General features: G+C 44.3%; 1 protein-coding gene across 1 annotated transcript in view; it reads right to left on the bottom strand.

Annotated features, from left to right (window-relative positions):
- RUVBL1 (RuvB like AAA ATPase 1) overlaps window positions 1-17478 on the bottom strand; it is a 44098-nt gene that overhangs the window by 17380 nt on the left and 9240 nt on the right. Inside the window, exons 3-6 of the mRNA XM_049641116.1 lie at window positions 14218-14350; window positions 5609-5760; window positions 1738-1827; window positions 797-946 (exon numbers count right to left, since the gene is read on the bottom strand). Of these exons, the coding sequence (XP_049497073.1) occupies window positions 797-946; window positions 1738-1827; window positions 5609-5760; window positions 14218-14350 (525 nt within the window). The remainder of the gene's footprint in view (window positions 1-796; window positions 947-1737; window positions 1828-5608; window positions 5761-14217; window positions 14351-17478) is intronic.

Here is a 17478-nt window from a genome sequence, read left to right as displayed (position 1 = left end):
GGCCAAACACTCTAACTAAGGCAAACACTCCCAGGAGGCTGGTTTGGGGACAGCCATTCTAACACTGAGGGACCTGGAGGTCCGAGACAATTCTTCACCAATCTCTCAGCCAAGGCTCCAAGGGGCAAAGCACCAAGGGTCAAATTTCAAGTTAGAAAGTCTATTCCCTGCTGGTGAGGAGGTGGACTCTCTTAAGATCAAGAGGAAATTGAACTGAAAGACCAGCAGCAGGGAAGGGGTGGGGTTTTAAAATCACACATTTCCCAGAGATGTCATAAAGTCATACTATATTTCCCCCACATTTATCAGTCAAGGCGTAAGTATCCATCTTGTCGGCATGAGGAGCAGACACAATTCCTGCTCAAAGCGGAAACACTGAAGATTCTGCTAAGCAGGGGGGAAGACACGGCTTTGTCGGGCTTTCTGAAATCCTGCAAAGGTCTCAAAGAACACTCCTGCCCTCCACCGTTAACACCCAGAGAATCCCAGGCATGAGCGTGAGCCCGATGCTGGAGAGAAGCCACAGAAGAAGCTGGCTAGCTCAGGGCCAGAGGCTTGGCTGGGATAAGAAACAATACATACGAAATCATCTGTGACTAGAGCATTTGAATTGGAACAAAGGAGTCGCTCTTAGCTCATGTCGATGTTAATTGCTTAACATTACAGATAGAAAAGGACCGTCTGCCCTAAGAAATGGGCAGCAAGAGTCTGACAATTCATTCCCAGGGCTTCCCAGGGCTTCCGTGCACACACAAAAGGGCTCAAGTGCCAGGTCACTCTGGCATCGAGGCAGCACCTGGGGCCGTGCATTGGCCACATCCAAGTCATGCAAGGTCACATCCTGGATGATTTCTTTCTTCTTGTGCACATCCCCCTTTGGCAAGGGGACATACTCTTCAGCTTCAAGGTCGAATTCTGTGGCGTAGGTATCACACCTGCCCTGCCTCTGCAAAAAGAGAGAAACCCGAGTGCCTGGTGAGTTTTCACTGCCAAGTCCCCAAATGGCACAGTGCTAAGTGAGATAAAAGTCTCAGTTCCCAACCGCAGGCCTGACAGCCTACTTGACAAACTCCAAATATGCCCCACTCCCCTGCTGCCAAGAGAAGGAAGCTATCTGCTCATCACTGGGCTCCAAAAACCCCGTTGAAAAACACCTGATACTTTCTCCAAGAATCTTTCCCCCCTCTCTTTCTTTTAACTGTATGCAATTCCTGATAAAGGGCAAATCCAGTAGATTAACTGGAGACGGAGGGAGCTGTTCAGACTCTTTTGTAGGTGGGTGATTTATCGTATGATATGAAGTATTATGCTCATCCATTAAACAGTGAGGAACACTGTACAGGACACTGAAAATCAGATATAAAAAGAATGCCAACTAATGCAGCATCCCCTTCCACATGCATATATCTTGGGAAGAAAATACCAAAGAGATAAAAGGAAGATTAAATACGCTGCACATTTCAATTTGAAAATGACTACAGTTGTTTTGCTTTCTCACCCTGTACTCCCCCTCTACGCAGGTTTTAGTATTTTTCGAACAGACTGTCTGTTTTAATCATGAGAAGGTTAAAGCAGGAAGATAAAGGGAAAGCAAACTTTATTAAACCTAAAGGGGCAACTGCTGACCTTCCATCAGCATCGTGCCAGATGCCAGCCCCCTCCCGCACCCCGCACCCCCTGAAGAAAACAACCCCCTTGTAACCCAGGCTTCCTCGCGCAAACCAGTCATAGCATCACCTTCACAGCCCCACTGTTGGCTTCGATGTAGATCACATCTCCAGCTTCTACTCGCTCTTTCTGCAAACTTTCAAAAATGCTGGGATCCAGCTTTAAAAAAAGAAAAAACCCAAAAACATGGGGCTCAGAGAACTGTAATACAATATTTATTTCCAACTCACCGTAAGGTACCTTTCCACAAGAGACTTGTAGCTACCTCATGACTATATGGAGAAAGTATATTTGTGCGCGTGTGTGTGTGCGTGTGTGTGTGAGTGGATATAGGAGAACAATGGCTTTGGGGATGTGTGTCCTAGAGATAGCAGGAGAGTGAGGGCACCCAAGGAGAGCACAAGGGGAGATCTAGAATTCTCCTTCCTTTTACTCCTGAGGTCGCAAAATGGCAAATATGGCTCTGACTGCTTTTAGGTGAGGTCTACGCTGTCCAGGGGACCACAGGCCCTAACGCCCCCTTTTGGGGTTGCTCTCCCTGCTTCAATTCTTCTCCTCCTCACCTCAGGTGGGGGTGGAACTTCCTGCAAGTGAAGCACCTGCTGGAACCTGCTTGCTCTTTATGGCTGGCACTTTGTGGTTGTGATTTTAGACAAGGCTCTCTGAGCCTCAGTTTCCTCATCTACACAGCAGCACCCAGGTGTAAATATCCAAAGGGAAACACAAACCAGGATCTTTCCCAGGCCTTCTAATTCAAATCCATGTCTGTTCTCTTGGGCCTGCCTGCTTAAATCTCCAGAAAAGGAGAGGAGTGTATTTTGCAGACTGCTGCTTTTCTCCGGATCATCCAGATTCAGGCTACCTTTGATGTTAATATTCTAGGACAGCATCTTTTGTCAGGAGTCAGGATTTAAACATAAGTTTCTTGGGGCACCTGGTTGGTGAAACGTCTGTCTGACTTGATTTCGGCCCAGGTCATGATCCCAGAGTTGTGGGATTGAGCCCCGCATCGTGCTGAGCATGGAGCCTGCTTGGGATTTTCTCTCTCCCTGTCTGCGTGCCCCTCCCTGCTCATGTGTGCTCTCTCTCTCTCTCTCACACAAAATAAATAAACTAAAAAAAAAATAGTAAGTTTCTCTGTTAAACTTCAAGGACACCTGTTTCTCAGTTAAACTTTGTATTTTATAATGCGAAAAAAACTTTGTCTCAAAATTAAAGAGTAAAAATCTAGGACTCCATGAAAGAACCCAGAGACAAAAGAACACATGCTTGTATGACTCCATTTACATGAAATGTTCAGAAAGGACAAATACACAGAAACAGAAAATGGATTAGTGGTTGCCAGGAGGTGTGGGTGGGAATGGGCACTATTGTCAATGGGCATGAGGTTTCTTTTGGGGTGCTGAAAATGTTCTAAAGTTGGACGGTGGTGACGGTTGTACCACTGTAAGTAGATTAAAATTCCTAGAGTTGTACATTTAAAATGGGTGAATTTTATTTAAAATTAAATCTCAATAAAGCTGTTAGAGACAGTAACCACAGGAACAAGCTCGGGGCTTTGTGTCACTGGCGTGGTGAGGCCTGGTAACCTCCTAGAGCACAAGGAGCAGAGCTTATGACACAGGCCTGGCATGAGGGAGGTACGTGATAGCGATGGCAAATATGGTCAATACCTATACCAACTAGTTCTCTTTTTTATTCTTAATTTTTTAAATCTTTATTTATTTTTGAGAGAGACAGAGCACAAGCAGGAGAGGGACAGAGCAAGCGGGAGACACAGAATCCAAAGCAGGCTCCAGGCTCTGAGCTGTGAGCATAGAATCTGATGCGGGGCTTGAACTCACGAACCGCAAGATCATGACCTGAGCTGAAGTCAGATGCTTAACCAACTGCGCCTCCCAGGCGCCCCTCTACACCAACTATTTGAGCTCTGTTTGTCCAAGTATTTTGTACATATGCTCAAAGGAGCTAGAAGTACTCATCTGGGAAGAAGAAAAATTTATTTTCTTTCTCGTGTTATTTTCTTTCTTTTTTTTTTTAAGCTTCATTTATTTATTTGGAGAGAGACAGAGACAGCATGAGTGGCGGAGGGGCAGGGAGAGAGGGAAATAGAGACTCTCAAGCAGGATCCCTGCTGTCAGCGCAGAGCCCGACGTGGGACTCAAACTCACAAACTGCAAGATCATGACCTGAGCTGAAACAAAAGAGTTGGATGCTTAACTGACTGAGCCACCCAAGTGCCCCGCTTCTGTTATTTTCTTGAAGAGACTGTGCAAAGCAGCCTGATGGAGGGCAGGAATGTAAACAGCAGGACTGACTTCAGCTATCCTACAATGGGGAGGGGTCCTTTTTTTTTTTTTTTTTTTTTTTTGCCTCAAGCACTTTAATATCGGTTAATTTCCCAAATGAATTGACTGAAGATGTAATTACTGGAAAGGCAGCAGATCCTACTAAGAAATCTAATTAATACAGAATGGGAGAGATGAGGGGGAGGTTTAAAAGAGATATTTGCAGAGGTAAGCTCCTGAGATGGAAACCCTGTTAGGAAAAAGAAAAATGACCCTCTGAAGAAGTGACATTTTTATGATCTCCATAAAGCAGTGACCAAGAAACCACCTTACAGGATCAAAGAACCATAAAATCGCAGAAGAGAGTGAAGATGGAGACATTATATGGTCAACCTACCACAGTTCACAGATGGGCACCCGGAGGCCCAGAGAGCTCAACTGACTCCTGAAGGTCACACAGCAAGTTGGAGGGACAGCATAACAGTTGGGATGCAGAGTCTGCTCTCCCTGTTAACAGGCTGTAGGACCCTAGGACACCTGCTTATTAACCTCTTTATGCAGGCTCAGTTCCCTTATCTGTAACATGAGGGAAACTATACACGTGGCACATACACATGTAGAAAGCTATAAATAACAACAAATGAAGTATTTGTTAAAGCACTTAGCCCGGGCCTGCCACATCCAGTAAGTAAGAGCTATAATGCTTTTATAACTATTATAATACTGTTTATTATAAATAACAATAAGACAATACCTACAATCCCAATCGTCCCATTTCTCTAACTAAAGGCTCTCACAGTAACATCAACAGCTACCACTTCCTAGGTAACTGGGGCTACACCCAAAGCTACCACTTTTATATCCTTCTAAGAACTCCATGAGATAGGCAACCATTATCCCCATTTAACAGACAAAGAAACTACTGCTCAGAGATTAAGTAACTTGCCAAAAGCCACACCGCTGTCAGCAGCAGAGGCTGGTCTCTCTTTCAGACTTTGTCGGCCTCCAAACCACACTCTTCCCCCAGGTGCCCCTGCCACCCGCATCCTCAAGGTTGACAGACAAGTGTCTGAGGGGCATAATCGAGGGCCCCACGCTGCCACCACTATGGTTTCTCCACAAAGCTGTAGCCTGAGCAGAACCAACCGCTAAAGCTATTATAGGTTTCGGGGCCCTGACTCCTAAAAGGAATTGGCAGTCAGGATTCTGTGTTTGGCCCCTTGAGATGTCCATTCGTCATCCATACACATCCATACACGACTCTTACCAGATTAGTCACTGCTGCTTCTTTCTGGAAGCATGGGCACTGATATCTGAAAAATTAATCCACAGGTTCAGAGACAGGCCTGTGACCTTTGACACATGGTCACAATACAGGATACACGATGGCAGGCACGCAGCTCATGTCTTAACGTGCAGTTTCACAGGAGTGAATGAGAAAAGCAAGAGCTATCTTTATTGAGTCTCCCTGTGTACTTGCCCTATTCTAGGTACTGCTCCGTACACAAAACATCCTCAAATGGCCCTGTGACGTATCATCACCCACAGTGCACAGAGCAAAATGGGACACTGAGCGGTTACACCACTTGCCCAAGGCCACGCAGTGGAGAGATTCTGAGGCAAGAGAAAAGAGAGGACAAACACATACTCACTTTCAGCTGTTTGGTTCCTTTGGCCGTTTTTAGTCCTATGATCACATGGCTAATGGTCTTCCCGTATCCCCCCATGGGGTTCTCTGTCTCACACGGAGTCAGCTCTGTGACTTCGCCTTCATAAACTTCTTTGGTCTCCTTTATCCGCAGCCCTGGAAGAGACGGCAGGTGAGCTCCAGTAAGAAGCAGAACTCTCTCTCACAGATCCGTATTCCCTCTCTCTCTTACGTAAGTCCTTAATAGCCTTTTTAGCCACAAACCTCCATGTCACAACGACTGACAAGTCAGCTTTACTAATAATGTACATCCAAGGGTAGAAAAGTACTGGATAGGAAAATACTGTAACTGTAAACTGGAGGAGCTAGTCAGAACGCAGACAATTTTATTTCAACTTTTCAAAGGGACTTGTCGGTTCAAATCTAGAATTAATTAGACAAGCTACAATTCTCAAAATTGTTTCCGCCATCTGTTCCACCTCCAAGGGGGTGAAATCGAGCTTTAGCCTCTAATCAAATCTCTGAACCCCAACCATTCTACTCCACTACAGCAGCAACTACATCTACCCTTGTTTCTTGTGTTTTTGATTCTTGAAAAAAAATTTCAGAACCAATGGAATAACTCTTACATCCCTTGTGTCACCAACAGACCTGAGCTAGGTATGCTATGTTAATTAGAGGTCCGTGCCAACAGCAAGTGATATGTGACCTGCCAAATGTTCTGGGCCTCTGACTGACCCTTGGTGCACACCCCAAGAAGAAATACCCAGTTGTCATTCAGCATTTGCAGTGGGTTGTTCTAGAAGTTTTCCAAGGCCACAACCCCAAAACCACCCCCCCCTCACCCTATAATAAAGCATTCACAGTTTTCAGATTAGAATATTATAAGTGAAGGCAAATGTCTCTCCTTGTTCGAAACATCAACCACATAAGCTAGTCAATAAATGTTGTTGGCAAACAAAGAATTGTTACCAAATTAATTTTTACAACATGGTCTCAGTGCCTTTTTATATAATGTTTTTGCTGCCTAAAGTACTCTTCCCTCCTTTCTGGCTTTGCCAACTCCCCAGCTGAAATACTTACTCCTTCTAGAAAGCTTGCCTGACACACCCTTCTTCTTTACCCTCCAATGACTCCCATGGCAACCTGTGCCTCCCACCCAGCACTCACACATGGGATTGCGGGGACTCTGGAGACCTGACTCCCCCTCTGCTAGACAGCCAATAGCCACACACAAAAATGGATAAATGCAAGGGGAAAGGGAGTGCCATCAGGCAGACCATCCGATACCGAAGAAATCTGTCTACAGATACTTCCGCGTATTCTCCGTAATGTCCAAGATCTCTAAGGAAGTTGCCATGTGATGCAATAGCCCAGGTCCACCATGACACCCCCAACCCTGAAACCCAGGCCTCATCTGGATCAAACGTTTTTTGCCTCCAAAGTCAACACAGGCATGCCCCTGCAGGGAAGAGTGACTGGAGGGGGTACAAGGAGCTTTTGGAGTTCTAGTACTGGTCTTTTGATCTGGGTGTAGGGTACACGAGTATGCTGACTGTATGAAAACTCACTGAGTTATATACCTATGATTATGTTTTCTTCCTGTGTGTATGTATGTATCCACATACATACACACACACATATATATAATCTTTAATAACACATTAAAATAACAACAAGAAAATTGGGTTTTTCTTTTCTTTTAAACATTTTTTTAAGTTTGAGGCACCTGGGTGGCTCAATCGGTTGAGCATCTGACTTCGGCTCAGGTCATGATCTCACATTTCCTGGGTTCAAGCCCTGCGTCAGGCTCTGTGCTGACAGCTGAGAGCCTGGAGCCTGTTTCAGATTCTGTGTCTCCCTCTCTCTGCCCATTCCCTGCTCGTGCTCTGTGTCTCTCTGTCTCTCAAAAATGAATAAACGTTAAAAAATTTTTTTAATTTTTTTAAGTTTATTTATTTATCTTGAGAGAGAGAGAGCAAGACAATCCCAAGAAGGCTTTGCATGGTCAGCACTAAGCCCTATGTGGGGCTCAAACCCATGAACCGTGTTATCATGACCTGAGCCGAAATCAAGAGTAAAACACTTAACTGACTGAGCCACCCAGGCGCCCCATGAGTTTTTCTAACAAAGCAATGATAATTACTAATAACTAAAGATTTTCTTTGTTTTTTTTTAACTCTGCTAGGATTTTTGTATGTATGTATGTATGTATGTATGTACGTATGTATTTATAAGTAAGCTCCACAACCAGCATGGCGCCCAACACAGGGGCTTGAACTCACCACCCTGAGATCAAGAGTGGGACATTTAACTGACTGAGCCACCCAAACACCCTGCAAATAAAGGTTTTCTTAAGACAGGAAAACAAACGCATACCACTGAACACGGCTGCTCTGAAAGCACACACACACACGTGCATGCACAAGCTCTCCCAAATTCCCAAAGTCTGAGTCTAGAGATACAAATGGCTTTCTCTGAAACCATGCCCATCACAGGTTAGTTAACAGCTAATGCATCTGTTTTCCAAGAATTCTACATCAACAAGAAAATAATTTTAAGTCACTGTACATGTCATCGGTTCAAAGGCAAGGAGGAAAACATCCTTGGGTCATACTAGTTGAAGATGGGTACAGAAGGAGTCCCTACGTTTAGGAAAGCCGTGGGCCACACCAGTAGGAACATACTATACTATAAACCTCTGGCTGTGGCAGCCTCTTAGCCCACAGAAGCAGCCCTCCCGCCAGTCTGTGGAGGGCTTGCATGTCACTGCCTCATTTGATCCTACACTGGTATCGTGAGGACAAGAGGAGGTGCCACCACATCCCAACCTAGCCCCGTGAAACAGCCAGAGTGAGGACTCTTTAGGTCATTTTACAGAGGGGAAGTCAGCTCCGGGAACTGGAGCAAAGGGTCCTTTCCTCCCTCGTGGTAGACCTGGGACAAGTGTGCAAGTCTTCTGGTTCTGAGACCAGCTTCTTCCCACCACACCACACTACACCACAGGGCCCCAGCTCACTGACTGCCTTTCCCACAACACTTGCTCTGTCCTTCCTCTTCCAGGTAACATGTGTCCACAGACCTCAGCGGTCCTTTCTGCCAGCCCTTGGGTGTGAGCCCAGTCTCCAGCAAGTTCATGTTTTGCCCCAAGGAAAGAACACAAATGTAAGGGAAACCCATAGGTTAAAAAGATAGAAGACACATATCAACTAATCTATCATGCAGATAGATTGTGTCCTGATTCAAACAATAATTAAAAAAAATCTTCAAAAAAGAAAAAGCACACTGTGACACAAGACAACTGGAAATTTGAATACTAACTAGATATTTGATGATATTAAGGAATATATTGTTTATTCTAGGCAGGACAGTGGTACAATGGGGTTTCCTTTAAGTCCTTATTTTTCAGAGACACATACTGAAATATTTATGGATGAAAAAGCAGGTCTGCCATTAACTTCAAAAGAATCTGGGAGGGGAATAATGGGGGCTACAGATCAATCAAGATCAACTATGAGCTGAAGCCTGGTGATGAGACCATGTGGGAAGGTCAGCATTTGACCACTTTTTGTACATTTGAAAATTTCCAAACTAAAAAGAAAAAAAAAAACAATGAAATACTATTCGACAACCTCAAGAATCATTACAATTAAAAGGATGACAATTCCAAGAGTTGGTGAGGACGCAGAACAGCAGGAAGTTTTGCACTGCGAATGGGAGTATAAATTGATACAAATGCTTTAGAACTGACGTCTCCTAAAGTTGAACACATGAATATCCTGTATCCCTGTAATTCAGCTCTTAGGTATATACCCACAGGTATGGGCGCACGTGTGCACCAAGGGACATGGCTAGTAACGGTCATAGCAGCATTGTCCATGACTATCAAACACTGGGAAAACTCCAATATCCGTCAAATGTGGAAGAGATGCCTAAATGTGGCTTATTCACACAATAGAATATCACAGAGCAGTGAAAAAGAATTATTCTAAATACAACAATACTGATGAATCTCACAAACATAACTTTGTGGAAAAGAAGCCAAACACGGAAGAATACATACTGCATGACTGCGTATATGAGGTTCAAAAACAGGCATAACTACAACCATAATGTTAGAATCAAGACAGTTGTTAATGTGGGGGGGCGGGGAGGAAGGAAGAATGGAGATTGGGGGCAGACATGAAGGGCACTCTGGGGTATTGGCAATACTCTCTTTCTTGACTGGATGCTGGCGGCATGGGTTTTCCATGTATGACAATTCACAGAGCTATACGCTTAATGCTCCCATGCACTTTACTGTATGTGCACACAAAAGTACCACGTCATTTTAAAAAGAAATATTTAAGTAAGTAAAACTGGTAAGACCTGGCGAGGGAGGAACACTGCTGGCTTAAGTTTTGGGAACACTGCTCTAAACCTCAGCTGGAGTCTACATCATGGCTCTCACTCTTTAGAATCACGAGAGGTTTCTACTATTTTTCCTGCCCTGGCTGTACTCAGACCATCTGCCTGAATCTCAGGGGTTGGGACTGCTCCCTGGATGATGCCAATGTACAGTCACAGCTGAGAACCACTCACGTAAGAAGGAATGAAGAACTCTGTTCTGCTCACAATGTAGAGACACGAACCACTTCTGATGACAGGTAGCCCAGATATGGTTTGGGTGTCCTCACCATCAAGCCACCTCTGTTCTGATATGCAAATAGCCCAGCGGCACAAAGAAACACCGCCAATGGGGTCAGACACTCTCGACCACTTCGCATTTTTAAATGTGGTCATTATCTTATCTTTGGAGTGGTTGCCTTCTTTCTCCAGAAACCCAACCAGGACAAAGACTCTCTCAGATACTGAAGTTAAGGAAAAGTTCTACTCTACCTTCAGTCAATCTGATAGCCTACAAATGGAAGTTTTGGAACAGCCCCAAAAGAGATGTTGTGTTACATTTTTGCCTTACCAAACTCTCAATTCCTGAACATCGAGACAAAAATTTTCCAAACTACATGAATGTATCAGAAGCCTGTGACATACTTGGAAAATTCTGTACTTTTAAAATGAACTTGGATTTTTTTTTCAATCAACAATTTTATATCCCACAGAGATAAATTTCTTCCAGTGGAATGCTTCCCTCTATTTCCTGTTAATGACCATGACATGAAATTCCTTGAGTGGGGAAGAAAGGCATTCCCGTCTCTCACTAGTGCCCGTATTTGTTTAGAAGTCGCTCTGTGCTGACAAGCAGGCAGGGGATGTGGGTGACGGACAATGAAAGCTGCTGTTAGCCAGGGAAGGGGCCGAGCTGGCGCTATCTCTGGCACCGGCAACACAAATGACACAGGTTTCATCTGCTGGCTCAGGTTTCTAAATCCCTGACAGGGACCTTCATCACGTCAAGGAAACAGCACAGACTCCTTGCTTTTTATTTCTGGTCAGCTTACCGCTTCCTCCCCACCCCTCTGCCAACTTCACAGGAATTCAAAGGCAGAGGAAGATGGGCAGGGTTCCTTTTTGAAGACAGTCAATGGCCTGCCTTTTTATTCTGTGGCAGGATCAAGAAATTCTCTTTACCTCACTGCCATCAAAAGAACTACGCTGCCCCTCCCCTCAAAAATGGCAAATCGCAAAATAGATACCTAGGAAATTTATCTCTATTTTTTCAAACTGCAGAGCATTAAAGTTCATGCAACCTAAACGCACGCACGTGTGCGAAAGTCAGTTTTGTCAGATTTTATCAAGGGCAGAAAAATATTTCTTTTTAATAATTAAAAATACATATTGAAAGTGCTAGGTTATTTGGCCAGTTGTAGCATCTTAATTAGTGAGTTAAATACGATCTTTGCCACATGTTCATTAAGTTTTTAGAAGGCACTCAGAGAAAGATTTTATAAATCCTGGGTCCTGTGACCCATTTCCACCCTTATTCCAGATACGATGCAAAAGTCCAAAGACGGCCAAACATGTAATGACACCCGCTGAACCTCACAAACATCAATGCTGCTAAAGGAACAACACCTAAACCAGGTTTCATTTAGAAGACGTTTAAAGGGCGAAATACAGGACACCTGGGTGGCTCAGTCAGTTAAGCGACCGGCTCTGGGTTTCAGCTCAGGGCATAATCTCATGGTTTGTGAGTTCGAGCCCCACGTCAGGCTCCGTGCTGACAGTATGAATAAGCCACATTTAAGCATCTCTTACACATTTGATGGATATTGGAGTTTTCCCAGCGTTTGACAGTCATGGACAATGCTGGTATAGGATTCTGCACCTCCCCCTGCTCAATCTCAATCTCTCTCTCTCAATATAAACAAATAAACTTTAAAAAAGAAAGAAAGAAAAGAAAAGGGCAAAATTCAGCCACACTGCTGTACAGGCTCTGACGAGCACAGAGGCCGTGGCCACACAACCCTCTGGGGTTGGTGTGGGAGAGGGGAGGGGCTGTGGCCAGCCAGGGCCAGAATGACAGCTGCGGTGCTGGCCCTGTTCCGTTCCCTGAGCTGAGCGGTGACGGCATAAGCATTGACCTCATAAGAAATTGTTAAACTACAGGCATGCTTTACATACTTTTCTCTAAGTATGTTATATTTCAGTTTATAACAGCCACCAAAAAAATTCAATGTTTCACAGTAAAAAAGATTTCCAGTAAGAAATACTTTACAGTTAAAAAAAAAAAAAAAGTCCATACCTACACAACACAAAGCCTACAGACACAGCTCGCAGGGTCTCTGGCTTAGAACAAGAGTCCCACACTCCAGCGATCGCAGGGACCTGGTGTGGGCGAGCGCCTGACGGGTGACATGAAGAAGCAGGGCCGGTGTCCCAGGGACGGCGGCAGGCTGGAGGGCGGGCCCCGCTCTGGAAAGGGGCCCTGCTCAGCCCCACCCGACTGCTGCTGTGTGGGAAGGAAAGCTTCTCTCAGGAAGCCAGAAAGAAGGATTTCATAGGACATTTCCCAATTTCTAAACACTGGCAACCAATGCAACATTTATTTTAAAAAACCCTGTGCAGACCAAGCGGAGTATGTCTATCACCAGACACAGACTGAGGGCTATCTTTCTTTGGCTAAAGGCTTCTGTTTTCTACCTGCTTTAAAAGCCCAGTCCCTTCTCTCATTCAGAAAAACTTCACTGAGCCCCACTATGTGCCAGGAACTGGGGCCACAGGAGATACTCTGTCCATAGCAGACGTTCAATCAACACCCAGTCTGCTCCTCTCCAGACTTTCCTATCCCCCAAAATGGCCACCTCTCTTTCTTTACAGCCCCACATCCAATCCTCTGGGCAATCCTGTCAGCCCCACCATCCAACTAGATCCAGAATCTGACCATTTCTTATCACCTCTGCCACCACCACCAGGTCCAAGCCACTGCCATCTCCTGCTTAGGCACCTCACAGTCTCCCCACTGTCCCCTCACTCTTCTCACTGTCCACTCTCCATGCCCCAGCCAGAGGGATCCTTGGACAATCAAAACCACTCTTTAATTGCTTCTCTTTTCACTCAGTGACAGATGCAAAGCCCTAATCGTGCTTAAGACCCTACATGATTTCACCCCTGACCTAGACTTTAGCATTCTTAAGGCAAGGATTCTGGGTTAGACAAATCCACTCTTGCTTAAACTTTCGTCATTTCCTCCAAGCTTTCCAGTAAATTTCCTTCTGAAGAATGCTCACCTTGTTTTGACAACCAAAGGGCCTGGAAAACTGTACAGGCACTATGACAAGGGTTCATAACCCATGACTCAGCAACTGTATCCTAGAGATAGGCTCCCACATGTGCAGACACACATTAAACAGTTTTTAGTATCTTAAAAGGAATAAACTATTTCTAGATGTGAGGGACACTGGGATTTTCCCAGAGCGAGGGCAACAAAAATGGGGCAGGGAGACAGGCCCAGACCTCCTAGTGGAGAAGACATAACTATTTGGGAGAGGCCATTTTCTTCTCATTGCAGGTCTTCAGAGCACAGGCTCTAGAATCTGAGAGCTATAGGTTCAGACTACAGTGCTGCTACTCACTAGCTGGGTCACTGTAGGCAAGTCGTGTAACGTCCTGAGACTCTGTGTCATCATATGCAAAATGAAGACAGAGAATTCCTCTTGGGGGAACAAAAAGCTATAATCAATGTTGAGGGGGGCCCTGCCATGTAACAAGCACCAAACCCTGTAAGCTCAAACCTCTGCCCGTCCCCCCATGGTTTCCTCACTCTCTGACAGGCCACAATTCTTCTGGCTCAACATCCAGGACTGGGGACATTCTAGCATCGCGACACACAAAGTTGATGGCATAATCCAAACCTTCTCACTGGACAGTCACCTCTAAAAGCATAATAAGGCTGCCGGGAAAATCTGACTTATTTTTTAAAAAATCATTTTATGGCCACATCTACTTTGTCATGTGAAAAACCCCAGTCCCGTAGCCAGGGTCTACATTATCTGACTGCTAAAACACTTCAACTAGAAAAGTTGGGTTTTTGTTTGGCTTGCGAAGATAACACTAATGGTGCCAAAAGAAAAATGGTAGCACGACAAATACAAGCTGAAAAGGTGTTTGCACAACGAAGCAGCTTCAGCGAACTGGGCAAATGAGAACAACTCTTGCCACAGACGTGATACTCACCGATGGCCCTGCGGAAGTTCTCCATCAGCACCTCCGTCTTCTTGATCTCCGTGGAGTAAACTTCACTCCCCACCATTGGGCAGAAGGGGACCTTACTGCCCAGTTCCTGAGCGATAGCCAGAGCCAGAGCTGTCTACAGAGAACAATGGGAATGCACTTGTTTTACATTCTTGAAAATATGATAATTTGGAAACATATCCTATCAAAAAATTATGAATCAGGAATAACCGAAAATCTAGTCCTTTTAGTTTCAACATCATTTGGCATGTTTCACACAATAAATGCTGAATGACTTTTGTGGACAGTCGATTTATAACCTAAATGGCACCTTTAATCATCCCTGTAATTACCAGTTATCACTCACTGACACCAGTGAGGCCCGACTCTAAGTGCATCACGTGACCCTCCCACTTGCCTATGAGCTACACACTGAACTTTCCCCACTTTACAAATAGGGAAACTGAGACACAGGAGAGGTAAAATAACATGTCCTGGGAATCATAATCTAGAAAAGGGCAGAGTGGGAACTTGAACTCTGGCAGTAGTAGGGTTCCAAAGATCGTTGTTGCCATCGTAATTAGTAAACTTCCCAAACTGTCCCCTCGATATCAAAACAGGGCTCGAAACACCGCTCCAGTCTCTGAGATACTACTCTCTGTTTTTACAGGCATGGGAGGACTCCAACCTGGAGAGCATCAGAAAACACTAACCAAAGAATGAATTACGTGACGTTCGCTTTGGATTGAGTGGCCCACACACGGTGAAGAAGGATGTGGGAGCTAGATTCTCAAGCAATGAGCTGGTCCCAAGTTACACTTGAACATGCCCTAGTAAACTACAAATTGATTTTGTAGATAACTACAAAAGATAACTACAGCTGACATGCTAAACACAAGCAGACCAAATAGATGTATCGTCAAATATCAAGTATGAAAAGCCAATGCTTTAAAGCTGGTACAGGACAGGGAGATGCCATAGCATTTTAATGCTGTTTTCATCTTTCCTCAACTTTGAAACAAGAGCCTAAGTAAGGTCAGTTCCCAAGGGGTCAGGGCTAAGCAAGAAAACAAGCTTGCCCAGAACAACAAAGTGCACCCTGAGACAGGATTTTAAAACTGGCCCAGCAGAGGTTCCTCTCAGATTTTCTTTTCAGTGCCATGTTGGTGATCGTTTTAAGATGGTAGCATCTGCTAGAGAAGCAGCATGTGATGTAGCACGAAAAGCACTGGTGGAAAGGGCAAAAACTGGGTTGTAGTGCTGGTTCGGCAACTAATTCTTACCGTGACCCTGGGCACATGGCAAACCTCTGCTGCCCTATCTCCTCACCTGCCAAATCAAAGTCCTGGATTAAATCACAAGTTGTAAACTCATTGCCCACAGCCCAGTTCTGTTTTGCCCTGCTGAGTGTCATGTGTGTTTTTAAACTCAATCTGTTACCCATTTTTTAATGTTGGGAAATTTCATATAAAAATCGAGGTATCTGACCTAGGAATAAATCTAACCAAAGATGTAAAAGATCTGTATGCTGAAAACTATAGAAAGCTTATGAAGGAAATTGAAGAAGATATAAAGAAATGGAAAAACACTCCGTGCTCATGGGTTGGAAGAATAAATATTGTTAAAATGTCATTATTACCCAAAGCTATCTACACATTCAATGCAATCCCAATCAAAATTGCACCAGCATTCTTCTCGAAGCTGGAACAAGCAATCCTAAAATTCATATGGAACCACAAAAGGCCCGAATAGCCAAAGTAATTTTGAAGAAGAAGACCAAAGCAGGAGGCATCACAATCTCAGACTTTAGCCTCTACTACAAAGCTGTCATCATCAAGACAGCATGGTATTGGCACAAAAACAGACACATAGACCAATGGAATAGAATAGAAACCACAGAACTAGACCCACAAAAGTATGGCCAACTAATCTTTGACAAAGCAGGAAAGAACATCCAATGGAAAAAAGACAGTCTCTTTAACAAATGGTACTGGGAGAACTGGACAGCAACATGCAGAATGTTGAAACTAGACCACTTTCTCACACCATTCACAAAAATAAACTCAAAATGGATAAAGGAACTGAATGTGAGACAGGAAACCATCAAAACCCTAGAGGAGAAAGCAGGAAAAGACCTCTCTGACCTCAGCCACAGCAATTTCTTACTTGATACATCCCCAAAGGCAAGGGAATTAAAAGCAAAAATGAACTATTGGGACCTCATGAAGATAAAAAGCTTCTGCGCAGCAAAGGAGACAACCAACAAAACTAAAAGGCAACCAACGGAATGGGAAAAGATATTTGCAAATGACATATCGGACAAAGGGCTAGTATCCAAAATCTATAAAGAGCTCACCAAACTCCACACCCGAAAAACAAATAATCCAGTGAAGAAATGGGCAGAAAACATGAATAAACACTTCTCTAAAGAAGACATCCGGATGGCCAACAGGCACATGAAAAGATGCTCAACGTCGCTCCTCATCAGGGAAATACAAATCAAAACCACACTCAGATATCACCTCACGCCGGTCAGAGTGGCCAAAATGAACAAATCAGGAGACTATAGATGCTGGAGAGGATGTGGAAAAATGGGAACCCTCTTACACTGTTGGTGGGAATGCAAACTGGTGCAGCCACTCTGGAAAACAGTGTGGAGGTTCCTCAAAAAATTAAAAATAGACCTACCCTATGACCCAGCAGTAGCACTGCTAGGAATTTACCCAAGGGATACAGGAGTGCTGATGCATAGGGGCACTTGTACCCCAATGTTTACAGCAGCACTCTCAACAATAGCCAAAATGTGGAAAGAGCCTAAATGTCCATCAACTGATGAATGGATAAAGAAATTGTGGTTTATATACACAATGGAGTACTACGTGGCAATGAGAAAGAATGAAATATGGCCCTTTGTAGCAACGTGGATGGAACTGGAGAGTGTGATGCTAAGTGAAATAAGCCATACAGAGAAAGACAGATACCATATGTGTTCACTCTTATGTGGATCCTGAGAAACTTAACAGAAACCCATGGGGGAGGGGAAGAAAAAAAAAAGAGGTTAGAGTGGGAGAGAGCCAAAGCATAAGAGACTCTTAAAAACTGAGAACAAACTGAGGGTTGATGGCGGGGTGGGAGGGAGGAGAGGGTAGGTGATGGGCATTGAAGAGGGCATCTTTTGGGATGAGCACTGGGTGTTGTATGGAAACCAATTTGACAATAAATTTCATATATTAAAAAAATCGAGGTATCTGGCTTCTTTTGAGG

The sequence above is a fragment of the Panthera uncia genome, chromosome A2 (assembly GCF_023721935.1).
Source record: "Panthera uncia isolate 11264 chromosome A2, Puncia_PCG_1.0, whole genome shotgun sequence".
Classification (NCBI taxonomy): domain Eukaryota; kingdom Metazoa; phylum Chordata; class Mammalia; order Carnivora; family Felidae; genus Panthera; species Panthera uncia.
The sequence above is the reverse complement of the archived record's forward strand: the minus strand, read 5'-3'. Positions and strand labels throughout refer to the sequence as shown.